This window comes from Nannobrachium achirus (genome assembly GCF_963921795.1).
Source record: "Nannobrachium achirus genome assembly, chromosome: 16".
Lineage (NCBI taxonomy): Eukaryota > Metazoa > Chordata > Actinopteri > Myctophiformes > Myctophidae > Nannobrachium > Nannobrachium achirus.
Window position 1 is genome coordinate 24,545,180 of NC_137823.1, and position 18,860 is coordinate 24,564,039.

Below are 18,860 nucleotides of genomic sequence, written 5' to 3' on the forward strand. Positions count from 1 at the left end.
CGATTATCCTGGGGCGGAAGATTTGTCAAAAGACAGCCGATCTACAAGCTCACAACGCGTCGCACCGCGACGCTTTGTGAGCTTGTAGATCGGCTATTTTTTGGCAAAGAGATTTGTTAGAGAGTGAAAATAAAACGGTATCAAGTACGAGCTTGTAGATCGGCAATTTTTTGGCAAAGGGATTTGTTAGAGAGTAAAAATAAAACTGTATCAAGTACGTATATTATAAGTACCTTTTACCAATTATAGAGGGTTTAAGTGGGACCGGATATGCAGCTCGGCAATTAAAAGGTGAATCGATCCCAGTGCATGACGGAGGACGATATCACGATAAATTAAATCTCCACGATACGATTATCGTGAGTGTATTTTATCACGATAAACAATAATATCGCGTATCGTCCCATCCCTACTCATGTATTATATCTCTTCACTTTTTTCGTCACTGTTTATCATCCTTTCTTTGTCGTCTTTGTCCTTCCTCGCAGGGTTCCAGTTTCATCCGTTGCATCAAGCCCAACTTGAAGATGGTGAGCCACCAGTTCGAAGGCGGTCAGATTCTTTCTCAGCTGCAGTGCTCAGGTCAGTGGGTCGCAGTCACTGGGTACACTGGACATGTTTGCACAATTACACTTTTCGAGCTGGTAAAAGTTATATGAAATGGCACATACTGTAAAAGAATACGGTATGACATCTTACTGTGTGATATATGCAGTGCACTCTACTAGTGCAGCTTGCATTATGTACATCCAACAGGTTTAATCACATCATTTAATAACCCATTAAGACTTGAGGCCGATTTTACAAATGCCTTCTAAATCAGTAGTTCTCTCACTATCACGATTTTTCAAAAATGTTCAAAAATAGCAGATGTTCAAGCTACCTGTAATATAAAAACTAGGCATTAGAAATTCCAAATGCGCTGATGAAGGCTCATAGCCGAAAGGCGTAAGTGTTCTTGTTGGTGTGTCTAAACCTAAGCCTAAGCCTAACCCTAACCTCAGTAAAACTATGCCTAAACCTAACCCTAATCCTAACCCTAACCTCAGTAAAACTATGCCTAAACCTAACCCTAATCCTAACCTCAGTAAAACTATGCCTAAACCTAACCCTAATCCTAACCCTAACCCTAACCTCAGTAAAACTAAACCTAAACTGGTGAATGCTAACCAGGTGAATGTTAACCTGGTGAATGATAACCCTAATCTCAGTAAAACTATTCCTAAATCTATAACCTTGTAGGACTAATTATGGGTAGTTCCCGAAGGAGGCACCGCTTGCTCCACCTTGTGACCAAAAACGAGCGCTCCTGGTCTCAATCTTACAGAATCTCCAAAAAACTGTGACATATACACGCCACCTGACGGTCGCTTATCTCCCGATTAAGGAGTCTTACTGGTTTGTGTATATTGAGAGTTCAGATACCAAAGTTCAGTTCAGTTCAGTTCTACCCACGGTGCAGTCAACTTCATTTGAACACAGTTCAGTCCAAACCTAATAACTATCTTATTTGGTGGTCCTTGAAATTGAAAAAAGGGTTGAGAATCACTTGCATAGAGAGAGACCGGCCGGTCATCTGAGGTAGAAAGGGTCCACGCGGTAGAGGGTGAAAAAAATATTTATTTTCTTCATCATTGTAGGCAGGATACTTCTCTCCAGGCAGATAAGTCGATTTATGGCCAGCTCAGCTGCTGTGAGATCACATTGAGACGAGTGAGAAATTGCCCAGGTCCCTGGTGGAGACGGCTGACTCACCATCCTGAAGATTAGCGCCTTCTGCTAAATAATGAGTGTTTGTGTGAGTCAGGGACGTGCTGGGCCCCTGATTCAGCCCGGGAAAAAGAGTTGTAGAGGCCCTCATTGCGCGCTATAGAGAGAGATCTCTCTCTATAGCACTGCTGCTACTCAAAGATTTGCCATTTCAGATCATGACAAGTGACAAGCCAGTGGGCCAATTACATGAGTTATATTTGGTCATTGTTGGGTGGAAACCTTGTATGTCCAAAACCATTTAAAAATGATTTAAACTAGTGAAAACAGCCGATCTACAAGCACACAACGCCTCGCACCGCGAGGCGTTGTGTGCTTGTAGATCTGCTGTTTTCACTACTTTTGTGCGACAGCCTTGTATGATGAAGCAGGGCTTTGCTTTGCGAAAAAATGTACAAATTTGAAACTTGGAGATGCGAGGTTTCTGCCCGACAGTGACGATTTACTTTGTTGGCCGCCCAGCCCCCAAAATTGAACAAAGGCCGACATTTTATTTTTTATTTTTTCCTAATGGCCGGCCTAGTCCGGCTGGGAATGAACCAGCCGTTCGGGAGTTGTCCCGCTTTTCCCAATAGCCAGCACGTCCCTGGTGTGAGCGAAGGAAACCTCCCACGCTCTCCCATGCAGGTGGAGAAACCATTTGGCCGGCATGATGACTCTGCTGCCGCGGGTTCAAATCCAGCGTGAAAGCGCTTAGCACCCGCTATTGATGAGAGAGAGTGGTGTGTGGGTGTGGAAACCTTCCCCGGGCAGATGTAACCCATCTAGTCCTAGAATTATTTAATGCTATAACTATTGAAAAATAGTGCCGCGCTGTGAGCTTGAATAGCCTATCTGCTATTTTTTTGAAAAATCTTGAAAATGTGTGCAAAATTTTCAATATATATTTTTCAAAGCAAACTTTTGTAACTCAAATATCTGCTTCTGGGGGGTCCCTGGAACAACATATTTTGAGATGGGGGGTCTGCGGCCAAATAAATATAATTTTGGGGGTCCTTGACATGAAAAGGTTTGAGAACAGTATGATTCAGAGGAAGGATTTAGAAGTCGGGTCAAATATCGGGTCAAAGATATTCAAAGAGATTTTCACGATTTTTCAAACATAGCAGATCTACAAGCTCGCAGCGCGGCACTCGGTGCCGCGCTGTGAGCTTGTATATCTGCTGTTTTTCAGAAGTTAAAGCACAAAATAATGGTTAAAATGGTTCAAATCTAACGCGATGCGGGCACGTTCCAGGTCTTTGAAGGTTAAATTAACCCTGGGGGTTTTACCGTGTTGTGTTGGGTATCAAAGCAGCACACTACGCAAGGCCTTGTCACTGAGGCACAGGGCTGTCAGGGATTATGACATTTTATATTATGATTAATTTTTTGTCACTCAAATAATTACGGTTAACGATTTAATTGGGTTTCTGTCGTTGACAATTACACATTCCTGTTTGGCTTGTGGGCTTTGAAGTTGCACATGGCAGATATGACACATAAATGACACATAAAATATACAAAGAAATTACTTACATAATATGTAAGTAATTTCTTCAATGTTCTTTTTCAAGTATAAAGTTGTCAAATATTTGCGACCGTAGGTCGCATTTACTATCAAAACCTCCACGGGCTGTCCGTGCGTCAGTCAGTCCGTCAGTCACACGTCACACTTTTGTCCTGCTCATATCTCCACAACCGTTGCCCCCATCCATGCCAAATTTTGCACACACACTCCTTACCTGCCAAACTACAACCTCCAAGGCCCCCCGGAGCTCCAGGGACCCCCAGGTCCCTGGGGGACCCCCAGGTCTAAAAAATGACCACATGTGCAAAAATGACCAAATGACCACCCCAACGGGGCTGCTCACGGGGAATTCCTGTGGACCACCCACTCCTGCTGCTCCAGAACGGATGCAAGAGTGGTGGCGCCCCCAGTGGAGGACCCCCTCCACTGCAGCTCACATAAAATGTCGTAACTCGGGCTAGGAGCGTCCGGGAGAGCCGGGCCCGGTACCTATTCGTCCGCCAAGGCAACGCGGAGACCCCACCCCTCATTTCTCACATGCCCCTCTTCTAGCGCCACCTTCAGGCCGATTTTTAAAACACATTTTTGGACACTGCTCCTACAGATTTGGCCCTAAAATCACGAAAATCACTACACACTATGTCTACACTCATGTCATCAACATGGATCAGGAAGATTTTGGAAAAACACATTTTTGCCCTATTTGTGGAGATAAGTGACCTACGGTCGCTTATCTCCCGATTAGGGAGTCTTACTGGTATTTAACAACTTTATACTTGAAAAAGAACATTGATAGTGGAATTAGGTGATCTACAAGCTCACAACGTCTCGTGATACGACGCATTGTGAGCTTGTAGATCTGCTATTTCCACTATTTTTTTTTAATGTTTGAAAATATGAAACATCTTCAACATGTAAAGGATTATGACAATTATTATAATAATAATAATAATAAAGCTTTATTTGTATAGCACCTTTCATGACATGAAATGCAGCTCAAAGTGCTTTACAGAGCAGAAAATGAAGCACAGTTACTTAACAGAAAAAATAAAATACACATGAATACAATAAAGCAGAACAATAAAAACATAAAACATTGAAGAACAATTTCAGAACAGTGTGGACGTCAATAGCATCAAAGAGATAAAAAAAATAATTCAGCTAAAAGCAAGAGTAAAGAAATAGGTCTTGAGCTGTGCTTTAAAGCTATCCACAGAGGCTGCCTGTCTTAGGTGTAGTGGGAGTTTATTCCAAACTGTCGGTCCGTAGAAGCAGAAAGCTGCTTCACCATATTTTTTATATTTCATTTTAGGCACATCGAGTAGGTCAGCACTAGAAGACCTGAGTGGGCGGTTTGGAACGTATCTATGCAGGCAGTCATAGAGGTACGAAGGTGCCAGACCATTTAGAGCTTTATAAACAAGTAAAATAATTTTAAAATCAATCCTAAAAACAACCGGGAGCCAGTGTAGCGACGCTAAGACTGGAGTAATATGTTCTCTCATCTTAGCTTTAGTTAAAACTCTGGCTGCCGCATTTTGAACAAGTTGCAAACTGTCAGTTGTTTTCTTTGGCAGACCAGAGAGAAGTGCGTTGCAGTAATCAAGCCGAGAGAAAACAAAAGCGTGGATCAGCGTTTTTGCATCGTCCAATGTTAGATAGGCTCTAATTCGCGCAATATTTCTAAGGTGAAAGAAGGCAATCTTGGTGACATGATTAATGTGTGTATTAAAATTCAATTCAGCGTCAATGATCACTCCCAGGTTCTTTACAGAAGTGTTACTTTCTTTAGACAGGTTACCAAGTCTACTTATTATTGATTCTCTCTGCGCAGTAGAACCAATTATGAGAACTTCTGTCTTGTCCTCATTTAGTTTGAGAAAGTTCTCACTCATCCAGCATTTTATGCTAGACACACACGTCAGCAATGGGTCTAGAGCACAGGGGTCGTCCGGAGCTACCGAAAGGTACAGCTGGGTGTCATCAGCATAGAAATGGAAATTCACACCGTGAGCGGAAATAAGTTCTCCCAGCGGCAGTATATAGAGGGAGAATAATAAAGGACCAAGAATTGAGCCCTGTGGAATACCAGAGCAGATGTTGTGTTTGTTTGACTCAAAGTCAGCTAGATTAACAAAGTAGCTTCTGCCTGTTAGGTAGGAGTAAAACCAGGACAAAGCTGTGCCTGACAGCCCTACCCAGTGTTCAAGACGTTGTATTAGAATTGTATGGTCAATTGTGTCAAAAGCCGCCGTTTGATCCAGCAGTAGGAGAACGGATACATTTTTGTTATCAGCAGACACCCTAAGATCATTAATTACTTTTAAAAGTGCAGTTTCTGTGCTGTGTCCTTTCCTGAAGCCGGATTGGAATTTGTTGTGCACCTTATTGTTCTGCAGAAATACATCCAATTGATGAAAGATAATTTTTTCTAGGACCTTGCCCAGAAAAGGCAAATTGGAAATGGGTCTATAATTACACAGCATGGACGGGTCGAGGTTGTGTTTCTTGAGTAAGGGCTTAACTACGGCCGTTTTCAGTGTTTCTGGAAAGACACCTGATTGTATAGAGTTATTTACTATTTTTAGGATATCTCCAATCACACAGTCTACAACCTCTTTGAGAAATGGCGTGGGTATTGCATCCAGCGAGCAAGAAGACGATGTCATTTGCGATATGGTTTTACGAAGTTCCTCTTCATCAATTTCACAAAATGATACTAGGCTGCCCCTAGATTTATCTACACTTTTACACATGGCACCATTAACCGCATTTGCATTTGTGACAGTATTATTCATAATACCAGCTCGAATGTTCACAATTTTGTTGTCAAAGAAGGATGCAAACTCATTACACTTTGCTTTAGAGGCAAGGAGTGACTGCTTGTAGGACCGGGGGTTTAAGAGGCGTTCAATAGTGGAGAATAAGACCCTAGCATTGTTCTTGTTCTCATTAATAATTCCGGAAAAATAGGCCTGCCTAGCCAGACGCATGGTTTTATTGTACGTGGCTGTTAATGACTTAAAAATCTGTAGATGGATAGTTAGTTTATTTTTTCTCCAAGCTCGCTCTGCTTTGCGGCATTGTTTCTTGAGTGAGCGTATATGATCGTTTATCCAGGGTGTTTCTTTTACTTTATGTTTCTTTTTAGTTTTCATAGGAGCCACTATATCCAGAGCTGACTCTAATTTAAGATTAAAATGTTGAACCATATCATTTACTGAGGGAATATCAGGAAGGGGGGGGTGCACATGCAAGATGGCGAGCAAACTCTTCTGCTGCCGATGCCCTGAAAAATCTCTTTTTTATAGTATATTCTCTATTGTATTTTTCTAGATCAGAGACAGTCATATTAAAACACAGTAAATAGTGGTCCGATAAGTCAGGCTTAGCGATGATCCTGTCCATAGAAATACTTAGCCCTTTAGAGATCACCAGGTCTAGGGTGTGGCCCTGATTGTGGGTTGGCCCGGTAACATGCTGAACAAAATCAAGGGAATGTAATAACTGTAAGAAACTCATAGCAGTAACATCTGTAACAATATCCACATGTAAATTTGCATCGCCAGCAATCAAGGTTCTCTCATAGTCAGTGGAACAGATAGATAAAAGTTCTGATATTTCTGTAAGAAATAAGGCTTTGCTACATTTTGGTGGGCGATATATGGTAATCATTAGAACAGAGGATTTACTCTCAAATAAGTTAGCTTGGTATTCAAAGGATGAAAAACTTCCAAAAGACAGGTTCTTGAATTTAAAGATGTCAGAGAAAATGTACGCCAAACCTCCACCTCTTTTTCCTTCGCGCACTGATTGAATAAAATGATAGTTTGGTGGGCAGGCGACGCCAAGTGCAACAGCTCCATCTGTGCCCAGCCAAGTCTCTGTTAAAAAGATTATATCTAGCTTCTCTTCACAGATTAGATCATTTACAGAGGAGGGCTTGTTTAAAAGTGACCTGATGTTAAAGAGGGCCAGATTTATTTTTTGACATTCTACTGTACTATAGTCCCTACAGGGAATGTAAGTTAAATTTGCTAGATTAGCAGAGCCACTGCTTGTCCTGGACACTCTATTTGAAATTACAGTAGAAATATTGTGAGCCTGCTTAGTAAAAGCGCCTAGAGGAGCATCGGGTCCAGATACGGTTGTTGCTGGGTATAATATCGGACCCAACTGATATCAGTGGCTGAATGTATTGTTCAGCTGGGAGGCCATGTATTGGCCCAGTATTGTCCCAGCTCGTTGAGGTCGTGGAGCCATGTTCAGCTGGGAGGCCATGTTTTGGCCCAGTATTGTCCCAGCTCGTTGGGAGGCCAGGTTCTTCTTTCGTTTAGGTCGTGGAGGGATGGGTGGGGGTGAAAGAACCCAGGCCACAGATTTCTGGGGCATGGCAGGGTCAGTTTCGTCCGTTTTCAAAGATGGTGGTTGTGGAGCCGGGCATTTGGCCGGTGGCGGTTGTGGAGCCGGGCGTTTGGCCTGGCGTCTGGCCGGGGTCATTTTAATCCCTTTGTTAATTAATTCATTCATCCCATTCGTGAAATCTAGAAGGGGCATTGGCGATAGGGAGAAAGAGAAAGATTGGGAAGATGGGGCTTGTTCTTCCACGGTTGACTCTCCAGCCCCTTCCTCTTCCTCTGTCGACTCATCGGTTGACTCTCCAGCCCCTTCCTCTTCCTCTGTCGACTCTCCGTTCTCTGTTGACAGTTCACTCTCATGGTTCGAGCCAGCCACGGCTGAGGCAGGGAAACCATAGAACGTTTCTTCGTTACTCTCCTCTTCCTCTGTCGACTCTCTGTTGTCTGTTGACAGTTCACTCTGCTCATGGTTCGGGCCAGCCACGGCTGGGGTAGGGAAACCAGAGAACGTTTCTTTGTTACTCTCCTCTTCAAATATTTCCCTGATCAACCCAATCTCTGCATTGACGTCATCTGCTTCTTCTGTGGAGTCTTCCACATTCTCGTCTTTGGCAGAGAGGGCTTTGGCAGGGACAACGGTGTCTGTTGTTGTTTTGAAATCTCCTCCGTTCGCCAAGGCCGTTCCCCCCTCGGCCGGGGGGGGCACTTCGGTAGCCAAAACACCATCTTTTGCAGCTTCAGCAGGGGCAGCTGTGACTTCAAGGGTAGCAGATAAAGGTTGCTCATCACTATCTGTTGTTTTGGATTCTTTTGAATTATGACAACATAATTGCGATTAGACGATTATGTCATAATTGTGACAGCCTATTTCTTTATTTTCTCGGACCACTTCCAGCGCCGCTGCGACCTCTGTCACCTCACGGTCTCCACCAGACCAGACGCCGCTCCCTCTCTTTGTCCTAGACTGTCCTACACATTCCCTGTGAGACGCTAAAACCCCTGCTACTCGCCGTTGTCTTCTTTATAACTTTTCTTCTTCTTCCTCTGAGGCGAGAAGTAAATAAAATGAAGAAAGCACCCCAAGGGGCCGGCCGCCCATCCACTTTTCAATCTGTGTAGTCGGAGTGTTATATAGGATTTATATTGTTCAGTGTCCTTTGAAGTTCACAAAAACTTCCAGTCTAAACTGGTGTTTTACACAGTGTGTGTTTGTGCCCCAGGATACTGTGACCGTCTGTTAACCCATTTAGGCGTAGAATTATTGAATGCTTTAACTATTGAAAAATTACAGATCTACAAGCTCGTAGATCTGCTATCTGCTAAGTTGTGAAAATGTGTGCAAATCTTTGAATATATGTATTTTTGTACGGGGGGGGGGGGGGGGGGGTCCCTGGAACTAGATATTTTGAGATGGGGGTCCGTGGCCAAATAAATATCAGTTTGGGGGTCCTTGACATGAAAACGTTTTAGAACCACTGACATAGCAGTCTCTCAAGAACAGACTAACTGAGCTCCAGTTAAGTGAAAAGGACCTTTTCTTTGACGATGGCTAGCCAGATTGCTGACATAGAAACATAGGTTTTTCAAAAAACCTTAGAATGATTCAAAAGACACTTATGGAATCGAGACAAAATTCTAATTTTCACAATTTTTCAAAAATAGCAGATCTACAAGCTCGCAGCGCGGCACCAAGTGCCGCGCTGTGAGCTTGTATATCTGCTGTTTTTCAAGCATAAAATAATAATACACTATAATTCCCGTTCTAAATGGGTTAAGATTACACGGAAATGCAGTATCAATGTGATTGAATTATACTGAGGGTACTATGACCGGGGTGATATGTATAGGCTGTGTTGTTTCCTGGACCGTCCAAATTGCGCTGAATATGAGATCCCGTTCCTATGTACTTCTACCGTTACACAATACGTGGTAATACTGCACGTCCCCGAACCAATGTCAAGGAGACTGCAGCTTCCTCCATGGTTATGCTGCGTTTACATTAGCGGGAGACCAAACGACCAATTTGTCCTCAAGTCACCATTAAAGGACAACTTTGTTTTTTTAACAACAAGGGTTCATATTTTAGATAGTCATTAGAGAAAAGAAAAGATGAGTGTTTACTTATTTCTATCGTTTTAGTGATTTTAACGATTTTGATTTGCATGCATGCCCCCCAGGTTGGGGGCATGCATGCAAGTGGCTAAATATGTATTTTTTAGATACAATAAGCCCGTTCCCAACATGCACAGCAATTTTCATGGGCAGATCTGACTCATGGGGGCTGGTGTAAATAGTAACAAAGAAATTGACCGCTTATTGTGTCTAATAAGACATATTTAGCCACTTGTACGCATGCCCCCACCACTGAAATGAAACTACTAAAATTAATAAAACAATAGAAAGCAGTAAATGAAAATATTTTAACGTTCATCTTTTATTTTCTCTAATTACAATCCTTGTTGTAAAAAAAAACAAAGTTGTCCTTTAAAGTGTTGCTCAACTAGTCTAGTGACATCATCACACATGTGTCCAGTGTGTGGGAGCGAGGATTGAGAAAAATACAAAAGAAAAATATAAAGGCTTGGGTTAAAAAGAACAGGGCGCACATCTGACCTCCAAAGTGAACCGACATCAAAGAGGAATACTATACTCCCCTAGAAACAAACCTTATTACTAAATCAACAAAGAATGAGGTTTCAGACAGAGTCTGAAGAAGGATACGCACTTCTCTATGACCTCTTGCAAACCAGGCACGTGCGCACATAGACATGAAAGGGGGCTTGAGCCCCTGCCCTTTTAACAGTCTGTAAAAAGCTCTCCAGACCATGAATGCCGTTTTCACTATGGTGGAAGAAACACAAATGCCCTCTTTGCATGCCGTACCTGAAGGCAGCATTCAAGAGAACTGCCATGTCCAAACTCCTGAATGCAGCATCTTATGTTGAAAGAATTGTCCTCTCCGTGTTGGAATCAAGTATCGAAAATAGTCGACCTCCAAGCCCACAACGCGTCACAGCGCGACACGTTGTGGGCTTGGAGGTCTGCTATTTTCGATATTTTCACCAAAGATGCCCCTTTAGAAATGTCAGCCCTTGCCTCTCTAACATTCTCTGCAAGTCCCTGTTGCACACCTACTCCGAAATTGTCGTTCGAGTGGCTTTGACTGTGTGTAATGTTTTTGCTTTGTTTAGTTTTTTTTTTTTCAATCTGAACCAGTTCGATCCCAGCATTTTTTTTATTGACCAATAAAACTAAAAAGCATCAGACTCTGTGTGGAAAGGCCTTTATTTGCATGTGCACCATGTTGTTATTTATGTCTTGTATTGTCCCTCTTCCCCTCCCGTAGGCATGGTGTCAGTGCTGGACCTGATGCAGGGCGGCTTCCCCTCCAGAGCGCCGTTCCACGAGCTGTACAAGATGTATGTGCAGTACATGCCTCCCAAGCTGACCCGCCTGGACCCCAGGCTCTTCTGCAAGGTGGCTCTGCCCTCCACATCCTCCCACACACACACCCAATTCACACTACCTCATATACACATACACACACACACACACACACCCACACACACACACACACACACACACACACACACACACACACACACACACACACACACACCCACACCCACACACACACACACACACACACACACTTCCTCATACAGTATCTATATTTCAGCTTTTTAGTTTTAAGTGTTTTTTTTTAAGGCTGGGACTTTAACTGATTAATTGCGATTAATTAATTACAGAAAATTAACGCGATTAAAAAAATTAACGCATTTTAATCACACTTAGTTTTTGCACCACAGAACCTTCAGTTTCTGGCATACCGATCATAGCGGTGCACGAATCAAGAAGAGACAACAAACGCAAAGGGAGAAGTAGCCAATCAGAGCGCTTTGCTTGGCCCAGTGGATGCGAAATTTAGATTTAAAAAACACACTCGTTGATTCACTCGTACAACAAAATGTGTTTTACTTGAAAAAAAATGCTTCTCAGGTCAAATATCAATGTGCGATTAAAATGCGATTAATTGTGATTAATTAATCACAGAGCCTGTAATTAATTAGATTAAAAATGTTAATCGCATCCCAGCCCTAGTTTTTTTACTTCATCATACTTGTATGTATGTACTGTATGTAAAGCGACTTTGGGTACTTGGATTAATTAAGCAATATGGGTTAGGATGGGAAGGATAGTGGATTTATATGTACAGTATGTACATTTCAATCAGTTTACCCTGCCAGACAATTTTTATATTGGACTTCAATCAATTTGTCATTTCAGTGGCTCTTCTGAGATGAACTTAAGTAGTTTTGACAAACAATAGCCATCACTGAGGGAAATCAATAATTTAAACTGAAAACAACTTATAAATAAAACACATCACAAAGTAAAGACTGTTTACGATTCAGATTCTGTCTACTTTTTGACGCTACACACGTACGGTACATTTGTGGTCTTAACAGATGATGTTGTGCTTTCAGGCTCTCTTCAAAGCCCTGGGCCTGAATGAGAATGACTACAAGTTCGGCCTGACTAGGGTGTTTTTCCGACCGGGGAAGGTGAGACGCATTTGTTTTCCCTCTCACACACATAAGGGCTGATATAGACATGGTCCCCTGTGGACTCAGTCGGTCAAATTGAGCCGGAAAGCACATTGGGCATGTGCTTTGGCTCTCGAATGAAAGGTGGGGCCAAGCACCGGCCTAGCAGATGGATATTCATTTCTAGCCTAAAAAAAAGATGAATTATTCATGAATGTTTGATTCAGACGTGAAAGGAGAGACAAGTAAGCGAACATGGATATACACACGCGTGTACATCAATGTTCTTGTGTGTACAGAAACACACACCCAAACGCACGCCGCACACACAGAATACTAGTAGAGTCGTCGGAATGAAGGTCGCCGGGAAACTGGGGGTGCGTTCGGAAATGCGCACCGGGTGGGGCAGCGGTGTGCTTTTTCAGTCTGAACTCTGAAGGTAAACTTTCTGAAAAGCAGCAGTTGCTAACGTAACGTTGCTATTGATGTTTATAAACTAGGGTCAATTATAATAGAATATTAGAATATTAATTCATGTTGATACTGAAGAAGGCATACTGTGATTGTGTGTCCTACTGTACATGTTTGTTGTTTCTAGCATTAACATTTGTGATACTGTGAGATTAAGACTATCACCATAATTTACCCTAGTTTTATAAACATCAATAGCAAAGTTAAGTTAGCAACTGCTGCTTTTCAGAAAGTTTACCTTCAGAGTTCAGACTGAAAAAGCACCCTTTGTTACAGAGGGACATAGCACCTGATGAAGTGTGACTTCATCTCTGCAGTCAGCTGCTAAGTGCTAATACATTAATACATGTTCCTCTGTTGAGAAAACGTGTGACTTGTGCTACAAGCAGTGTAATTCTCTAAGGTAAGATATTTCAGTCTGGGCTCTGAAGTCCCGGAGGAAGACTCAAATATCTGATGTCTCTTGTAAAAAGGGGAAGGTGCCCTCTAAAGCACGCCCGGCTCAAATGGTATTGTTGCAAGCGATTCAGAGCGGTTGGTTTACACCTGCATCTATCAATTTTCTTATTAGCAATTGTCCTATTGATACTTTTTTTTATTAATCGACTGATCAAGAAGTTCTGTCTTATTTATATTTATCATTAATTAATTTGATTAGTTCGATAAACTTCTGTTTCACCTGTAGTTTGTTTTAATCAAGTAGGTTGTGGTGTAAGAGTTCACTCAGAGGTAACAGACCCCCAAAATAATCATATTTTAACTGGGGCCCCCCCCCCCCACCCTGACGAGCAGAGTTGAGGCATTACATTTTGTATAAATATTTTATATTGTGAAAATAGTACATGCTCACAATGCGGCAACGCCTTGGCGTTCTGAGCATGTAGATCAGCTATTTTCACAATTTCTGCCTCTAATGTTTGACAATTTGGACAATGTTTAATTTGTCATTTTAGAGGTATTAAAAAGTCCTTAAATTGTCACTTTAGAAACGTGCATAATATACCCTCTATACACTTAAACTTCATGTTGGTTTGTTTACTGTTAATCATCTGGGGACCCCCCAAAATAATCTGAGGACCCCCCTGGAGGTCCCGACCCACAGGTTGAGAACCACTGGCCTAGCGGAGGTAGACCTGGGTTGGTAATGTCTCTCCTGGCTGCTCTACTGTGGAAAAACTCTGATGTCTGAAGCTGCCAACTTTAGAGGATTCCGTAGAAACCATTGAACCATTCTTCTAGGGCTGGACTCGGACATAAAAAGCAGGCTACCTTTGCTACCTCTGCCCGGGGAGGCGGGGGGTAAAGCAGCTTCAATTCATTCCCTATCAAGTCACATGGGTTTGAAGAGGCTTCTGGCTGCGGGGGAGAACAGCAGCCATAAAGCAGGCAGCCGCCTCAAAACAATGTGACTCCCATAGGGAATGATAATAGACCGTTTGTCAGCCTTCTGATTGGTCCCTGAGACTCCCTGACTGGCCAACCAGAAAAAAACATTCACTTTTTGCTATCGGGGGTGGAGTTTGTGCAGTGGAGAATGTTGCTTCAGCCTTTCAAAAACTGTCCGCAGTGCGCGACACGGAGATCGGCCGGTACGGTGATAGCGACGGCAAGCGTCAAGCGATCTCGCTCATCATAACGAATAAGCTTCAACAAACTAGTTCACATGTACCTTATCAATGGTCTAAGAGTCACGATTGGGTACATATAATTTAAATGGGCAGAATTACGAAAAGCCAGCCTATTATGTGAGGAGAAACATTCTCTCTGTCCTCTTCCTAGTACCCAAGATGCAATGCGCTTCTCTTTCTATCTCTTATCCAGAGGATTAAACTAATTAAAACATTTATTTTTCGGGGGAAAACTACTGTTTTGCTATGTAATTACTGTACCTTTTTCTTCCCTTTTTATTAATATCACGTAGATGTGTTTTTTGTGGTACTTTATATAGCTGTAATGAGGCTATGAAGGGAAAAAAAATCGCATCCACTACCACTATAAAAGAATCTGCAAAGAGGATTCTGTCCCACTGGGATTAAACAAATTAAAACATATATTTTCGGGTAAATCCCCTGTTTTGCAATGTAACTACTGTACCTTTGTCTTCCCTTTTTATTAATATCACCTAGGTGTTTTTCCTTTGGTACTTTATATAGCTGTAATGAGGCTATGAAGGGGAAAAAAATCCCATCCACTTCCACTATAAAAACAATCTGCCCAGGGTTAATGTCCCATCATAGTAACAGGGCAGAATGGGGCGGGATTTGCAAAAGGGTTTATTGCTTTATCCCCTGCCTACCCCCAGGTAAAGCAAAAACAGCATGCTTTTTTATGTGTGAGTCCAGCCTAGGAATGAAGTGGCACGAAGATAACTAGTTGAGACCAGTGATTGTTGTGGGAATGCACAATACAAATGTTTATTTTTTAATACTTTTCTCATTTGACGACTTATTATTGTTGAATGCTGTATCATGGACCGAATATGCATATATGTCTTTTTATAGATCTTATCAAATAAAACCAATACATGAACATATCAATATGAGAAACGGCTCATGTCTCCGTCCGACCATGTACGCTTTTTTACGGTCGATGGGTTTGACGCTCTTGACATCACTGTGATGTCAGGGGAACCACACTAACAGAATCCCTGGCCAACGGTGCCGGAGATTATAGCTGGTAACAAACTGGAGGGCGCACGCACGCACAGAGGCACGCCCGCACAGAGGCACGGACGGACGGACGGACAGACAGGGGCACAAGCGTAATTTGTATAGGGTTGATGGGTTTAATAAACCCAAGGGCCCCCCTACTGGTGACAGTATTATAAATTAATAGGCTATTATATCGCCGTTGTCGGGTGAAAACCTTGTATGTCCAAAACCATTCATTTTGCATTTTTCATTTTAAAAATGATTTAAACTAGTGAAAACAGCCGATCTACAAGCACACAACGCCTCATGGTGCGATGTTTTCACTACTTTTGTGCGACGGCCTTGTCTGATGAAGCAGGGCTTTGCTTTGTGAAAGAACATACAAATTTGATACTTGGAGATACAAGGTTTACACCTGACAACGACGATATGTATTTTGTCATTTCCAATATATTAGGGGTCTCTAATATCCTAATCTATGGGCCCCCCTCACAGCAGTACAGGGCCCCTTTGATCTGAAAACCCATGCAGAATAAGATCTAATTTCGCCCCTGGACAGGGGCGAAAACATACTCTCCCCCATGCCTTTCGGCTAGTGGAGACAATAATTGATACTTACAGCCTACTATGTAAATGAGTTATTTTGTTATGTGTTTAACCACTCTCTGGTGTCCCGGCTGTGCAGTTTGCAGAGTTTGACTCCATCATGAAGTCAGATCCTGACCACCTGGCGGAGCTGGTGAAGAAGGTCAACACGTGGCTGATCCACAGCCGATGGAAGAAGGTGCAGTGGTGCTCCCTGTCCGTCATCAAACGTACGTATCAGCGGCTCTACCTTGCTCTACCACAGGGTTTCTCCAACTTTTACATTTCACGCTCTCCCCTTAACTCTGACATGATGCAAATTTGTATACTGTATATTTGTATACTGTTAGAGTTACAGACTTGTTTGGGTCAATTTAGACCCCCGTAAAGGAACCCACAAAGTCCCTGGAATCCACTTGGAGAACCACTGCTCTACCAAATGTGTTTCCTTTGTTGTGTTTTTTATTCCAAAAATATTAACACTCAGGATTTCGTTTTTTTTCATACCGGTAATTGTTTTTCAGTGCAAGACTTAACCACATTCACAACTTAACCACATTTTTCCCAAAATAATGAAAATAGCCAGACCATTGTTGTGGGACGACACTATTTTCACACATTTATTTCAGGAAACCTTTGGCCAGGGGCGTCATTTGGGCTCACAGGGGGGCAGGCCTTTGCCAACCTCCAAAAATTAAGATATAGTTAACTTTTACTTTGAGTACTCACAAAACCATCCAAACTAAACGACACATACCCATCAGAATGTAAATTATTCTTGCCCGGCCTGGGGCTAGCTTGAATATCCTGAGGCTAGCTTTAGGCCCCGACCTTGGATTTTGAGATGATACCCATAAATAAACATTCAACAAGGTATACTATTGTCATTGTGAAAACCGTATTGGAACATTAACCCATTTAGGCCTGAACACATTATGACGCAATATTTTATGCTTTAACTATTGAAAAATAGCAGATATACAAGCTCACAGCGCGGCACCGAGTGCCGCGCTGCGAGCTTGTAGATCTGCTATTTTTGAAAAATCTTGAAAATTTGATTTTTGACCCGATTACATAAGTGTCTTTTGAATCCTTCTAAGATTTTTTGAAAAACCGATGTTTGTATGTCAACAATCTGGCTATAGCCATCGTCAAAGAAAAGGTCCTTTTCATTTAACTGGAGCTCAGTTGGTCTGTTCTTGAGAGACTACTATGTCAGTGGTGCTCAAACCTTTTCATGTCAAGGACCCCCAAAATGATATTTATTTGGCCACGGACCCCCCATCTCAAAATATTTAGTTCCAGGGACCACCCAGAAGCAAAATTTGAGTTACAAACGTTCGCTTTGAAAATACATATATTCAAAGATTTGCACACATTTTCACGACTTTTTCGAAAATAGCAGATCTACAAGCTCGCAGCGCGCTGTGAGCTTGTATATCTGCTATTTTTCACTGGTTAAAGCATTCAATAATTCTAGGCCTAAATGGGTTAATAAATGTCCCACTGTCCAACATTATAATTTGGATGAGGATTAGCATGATTTACCCAGAATTGGGGTTTGTGGTGGCTTGAGAAGAACATTAACCCGTTAAAACCGAGAAAGCATCTTTGACATTTTAGATTTCAGCGTTGGCTGTTCAAAAACTGCAGACATGCAAGTGTGCTGCAGGTTTGTACATCTGCTTGAAAAGTCTTGAAAAGTGTGAGAACTACTGAATTTAGAAGACATTGTAGAATCGGGCCCCAGGTCTTAACACATCTGGTGCCAACCCCGAGTTTCCCGAGTTTGTATTGATACCAACGCTGTGCCAACCCGAGTTTCCCGAGTTTGGGCCGTTTTTGAAAAAATGTATTTTTTTTTTTTTTCAAAAAAATGTTTTTCAAAAGTTTTTTTGGACCTCCAGAAATGTATTAGGCATGATCACGATCGCGAAATTGCATGTTTAACCCCCATACCAACCCATTCTTTCAAACATGGCAGCCATGTTTGTTTACATCTGAAGAAAACATAATGGCCCATAAATCATGAATGCCTGAACGGATTTCCAAGCGGATTTTTTTGTTTGAAAGCTGTGAACAGCATCTACACACGTGGTGCATCATCTAGGCATGGGCGTGCACTTTTTACACAATTGCACAATTACATGGAAGTCTATGGTAACCATGGCAACGCGAGACATTGAAGAGAAAAAATCATTGCAACATAAGTGTTAAGACAAACAATAATGCTCATCCTCCGTCTTTGGTGCTGAGCCAAAATGCTAACAGCAGAATCGTGGGAAAAACAAGATGAGCACTTTAAAATGCTCTTATCTTTATTTACAGAAGCAGCAAAAAAATCGACTATTGACTATTAATTGCAATAAAAATAATTGCAGTCAATAAAGATTTAATTGTTTCTTCTTTGGCTTTGAACATTGGAACATATAAATAAAAATTACATTTCTGTTTGCCTTTTAGGAACAAGACATAAATAACTTATTACAAATATACAAAGCCGATTACTGAAATACACAAAGAAAATGACTGACAACAACGACTTGTACCCATGAGGCCATATCCTTATTTTGACACAGATGAATGGAAAGGATTATGCAAATTGTGCAAAGATAATTGCATTTAGCTCAAATAATTGCGAGCAGACATCCTAATTGGGACATGCCTAGAGGGGAGCTGACAGAGAGCATGACAGGTGAGCACGGAGAGCCTTTGTTGGTTTACTTTGAAGCCATTTTGTGAAACAAGCTGTTTACCACTCTGGTGTTGTGTTCTCTTTTGCTCCTGAATCAACTCAACATTTGATTCTACCACACCACCCACAGAGTTTGTGAGTTTTTCTGAGTTTGACCCATTTTGGGTGCGAGTTGAGTAAATGTATAAAACCAGTAAGACTCCCTAATGGGGAGATACTGTAAGGCAGCGACCGCATACACACAATTTAGAAGGCAATCATAGGCAATCAAGA

At 42.0% G+C, this 18,860-nt stretch overlaps 1 protein-coding gene across 4 annotated transcripts in view; it reads left to right on the forward strand.

Moving 5' to 3' along the window:
* The window catches only part of LOC308301402 (unconventional myosin-VI-like), a 216,719-nt gene that overhangs the window by 132,622 nt on the left and 65,237 nt on the right, over positions 1 to 18,860 (forward strand). For all 4 annotated transcript variants that reach the window (XM_080745378.1, XM_080745379.1, XM_080745380.1 and 1 more), the window contains exons 20-23: positions 489 to 582; positions 10,985 to 11,115; positions 12,126 to 12,203; positions 15,993 to 16,122. In XM_080745378.1, coding sequence (XP_080601504.1) covers positions 489 to 582; positions 10,985 to 11,115; positions 12,126 to 12,203; positions 15,993 to 16,122 — 433 coding nt within the window. The remainder of the gene's footprint in view (positions 1 to 488; positions 583 to 10,984; positions 11,116 to 12,125; positions 12,204 to 15,992; positions 16,123 to 18,860) is intronic.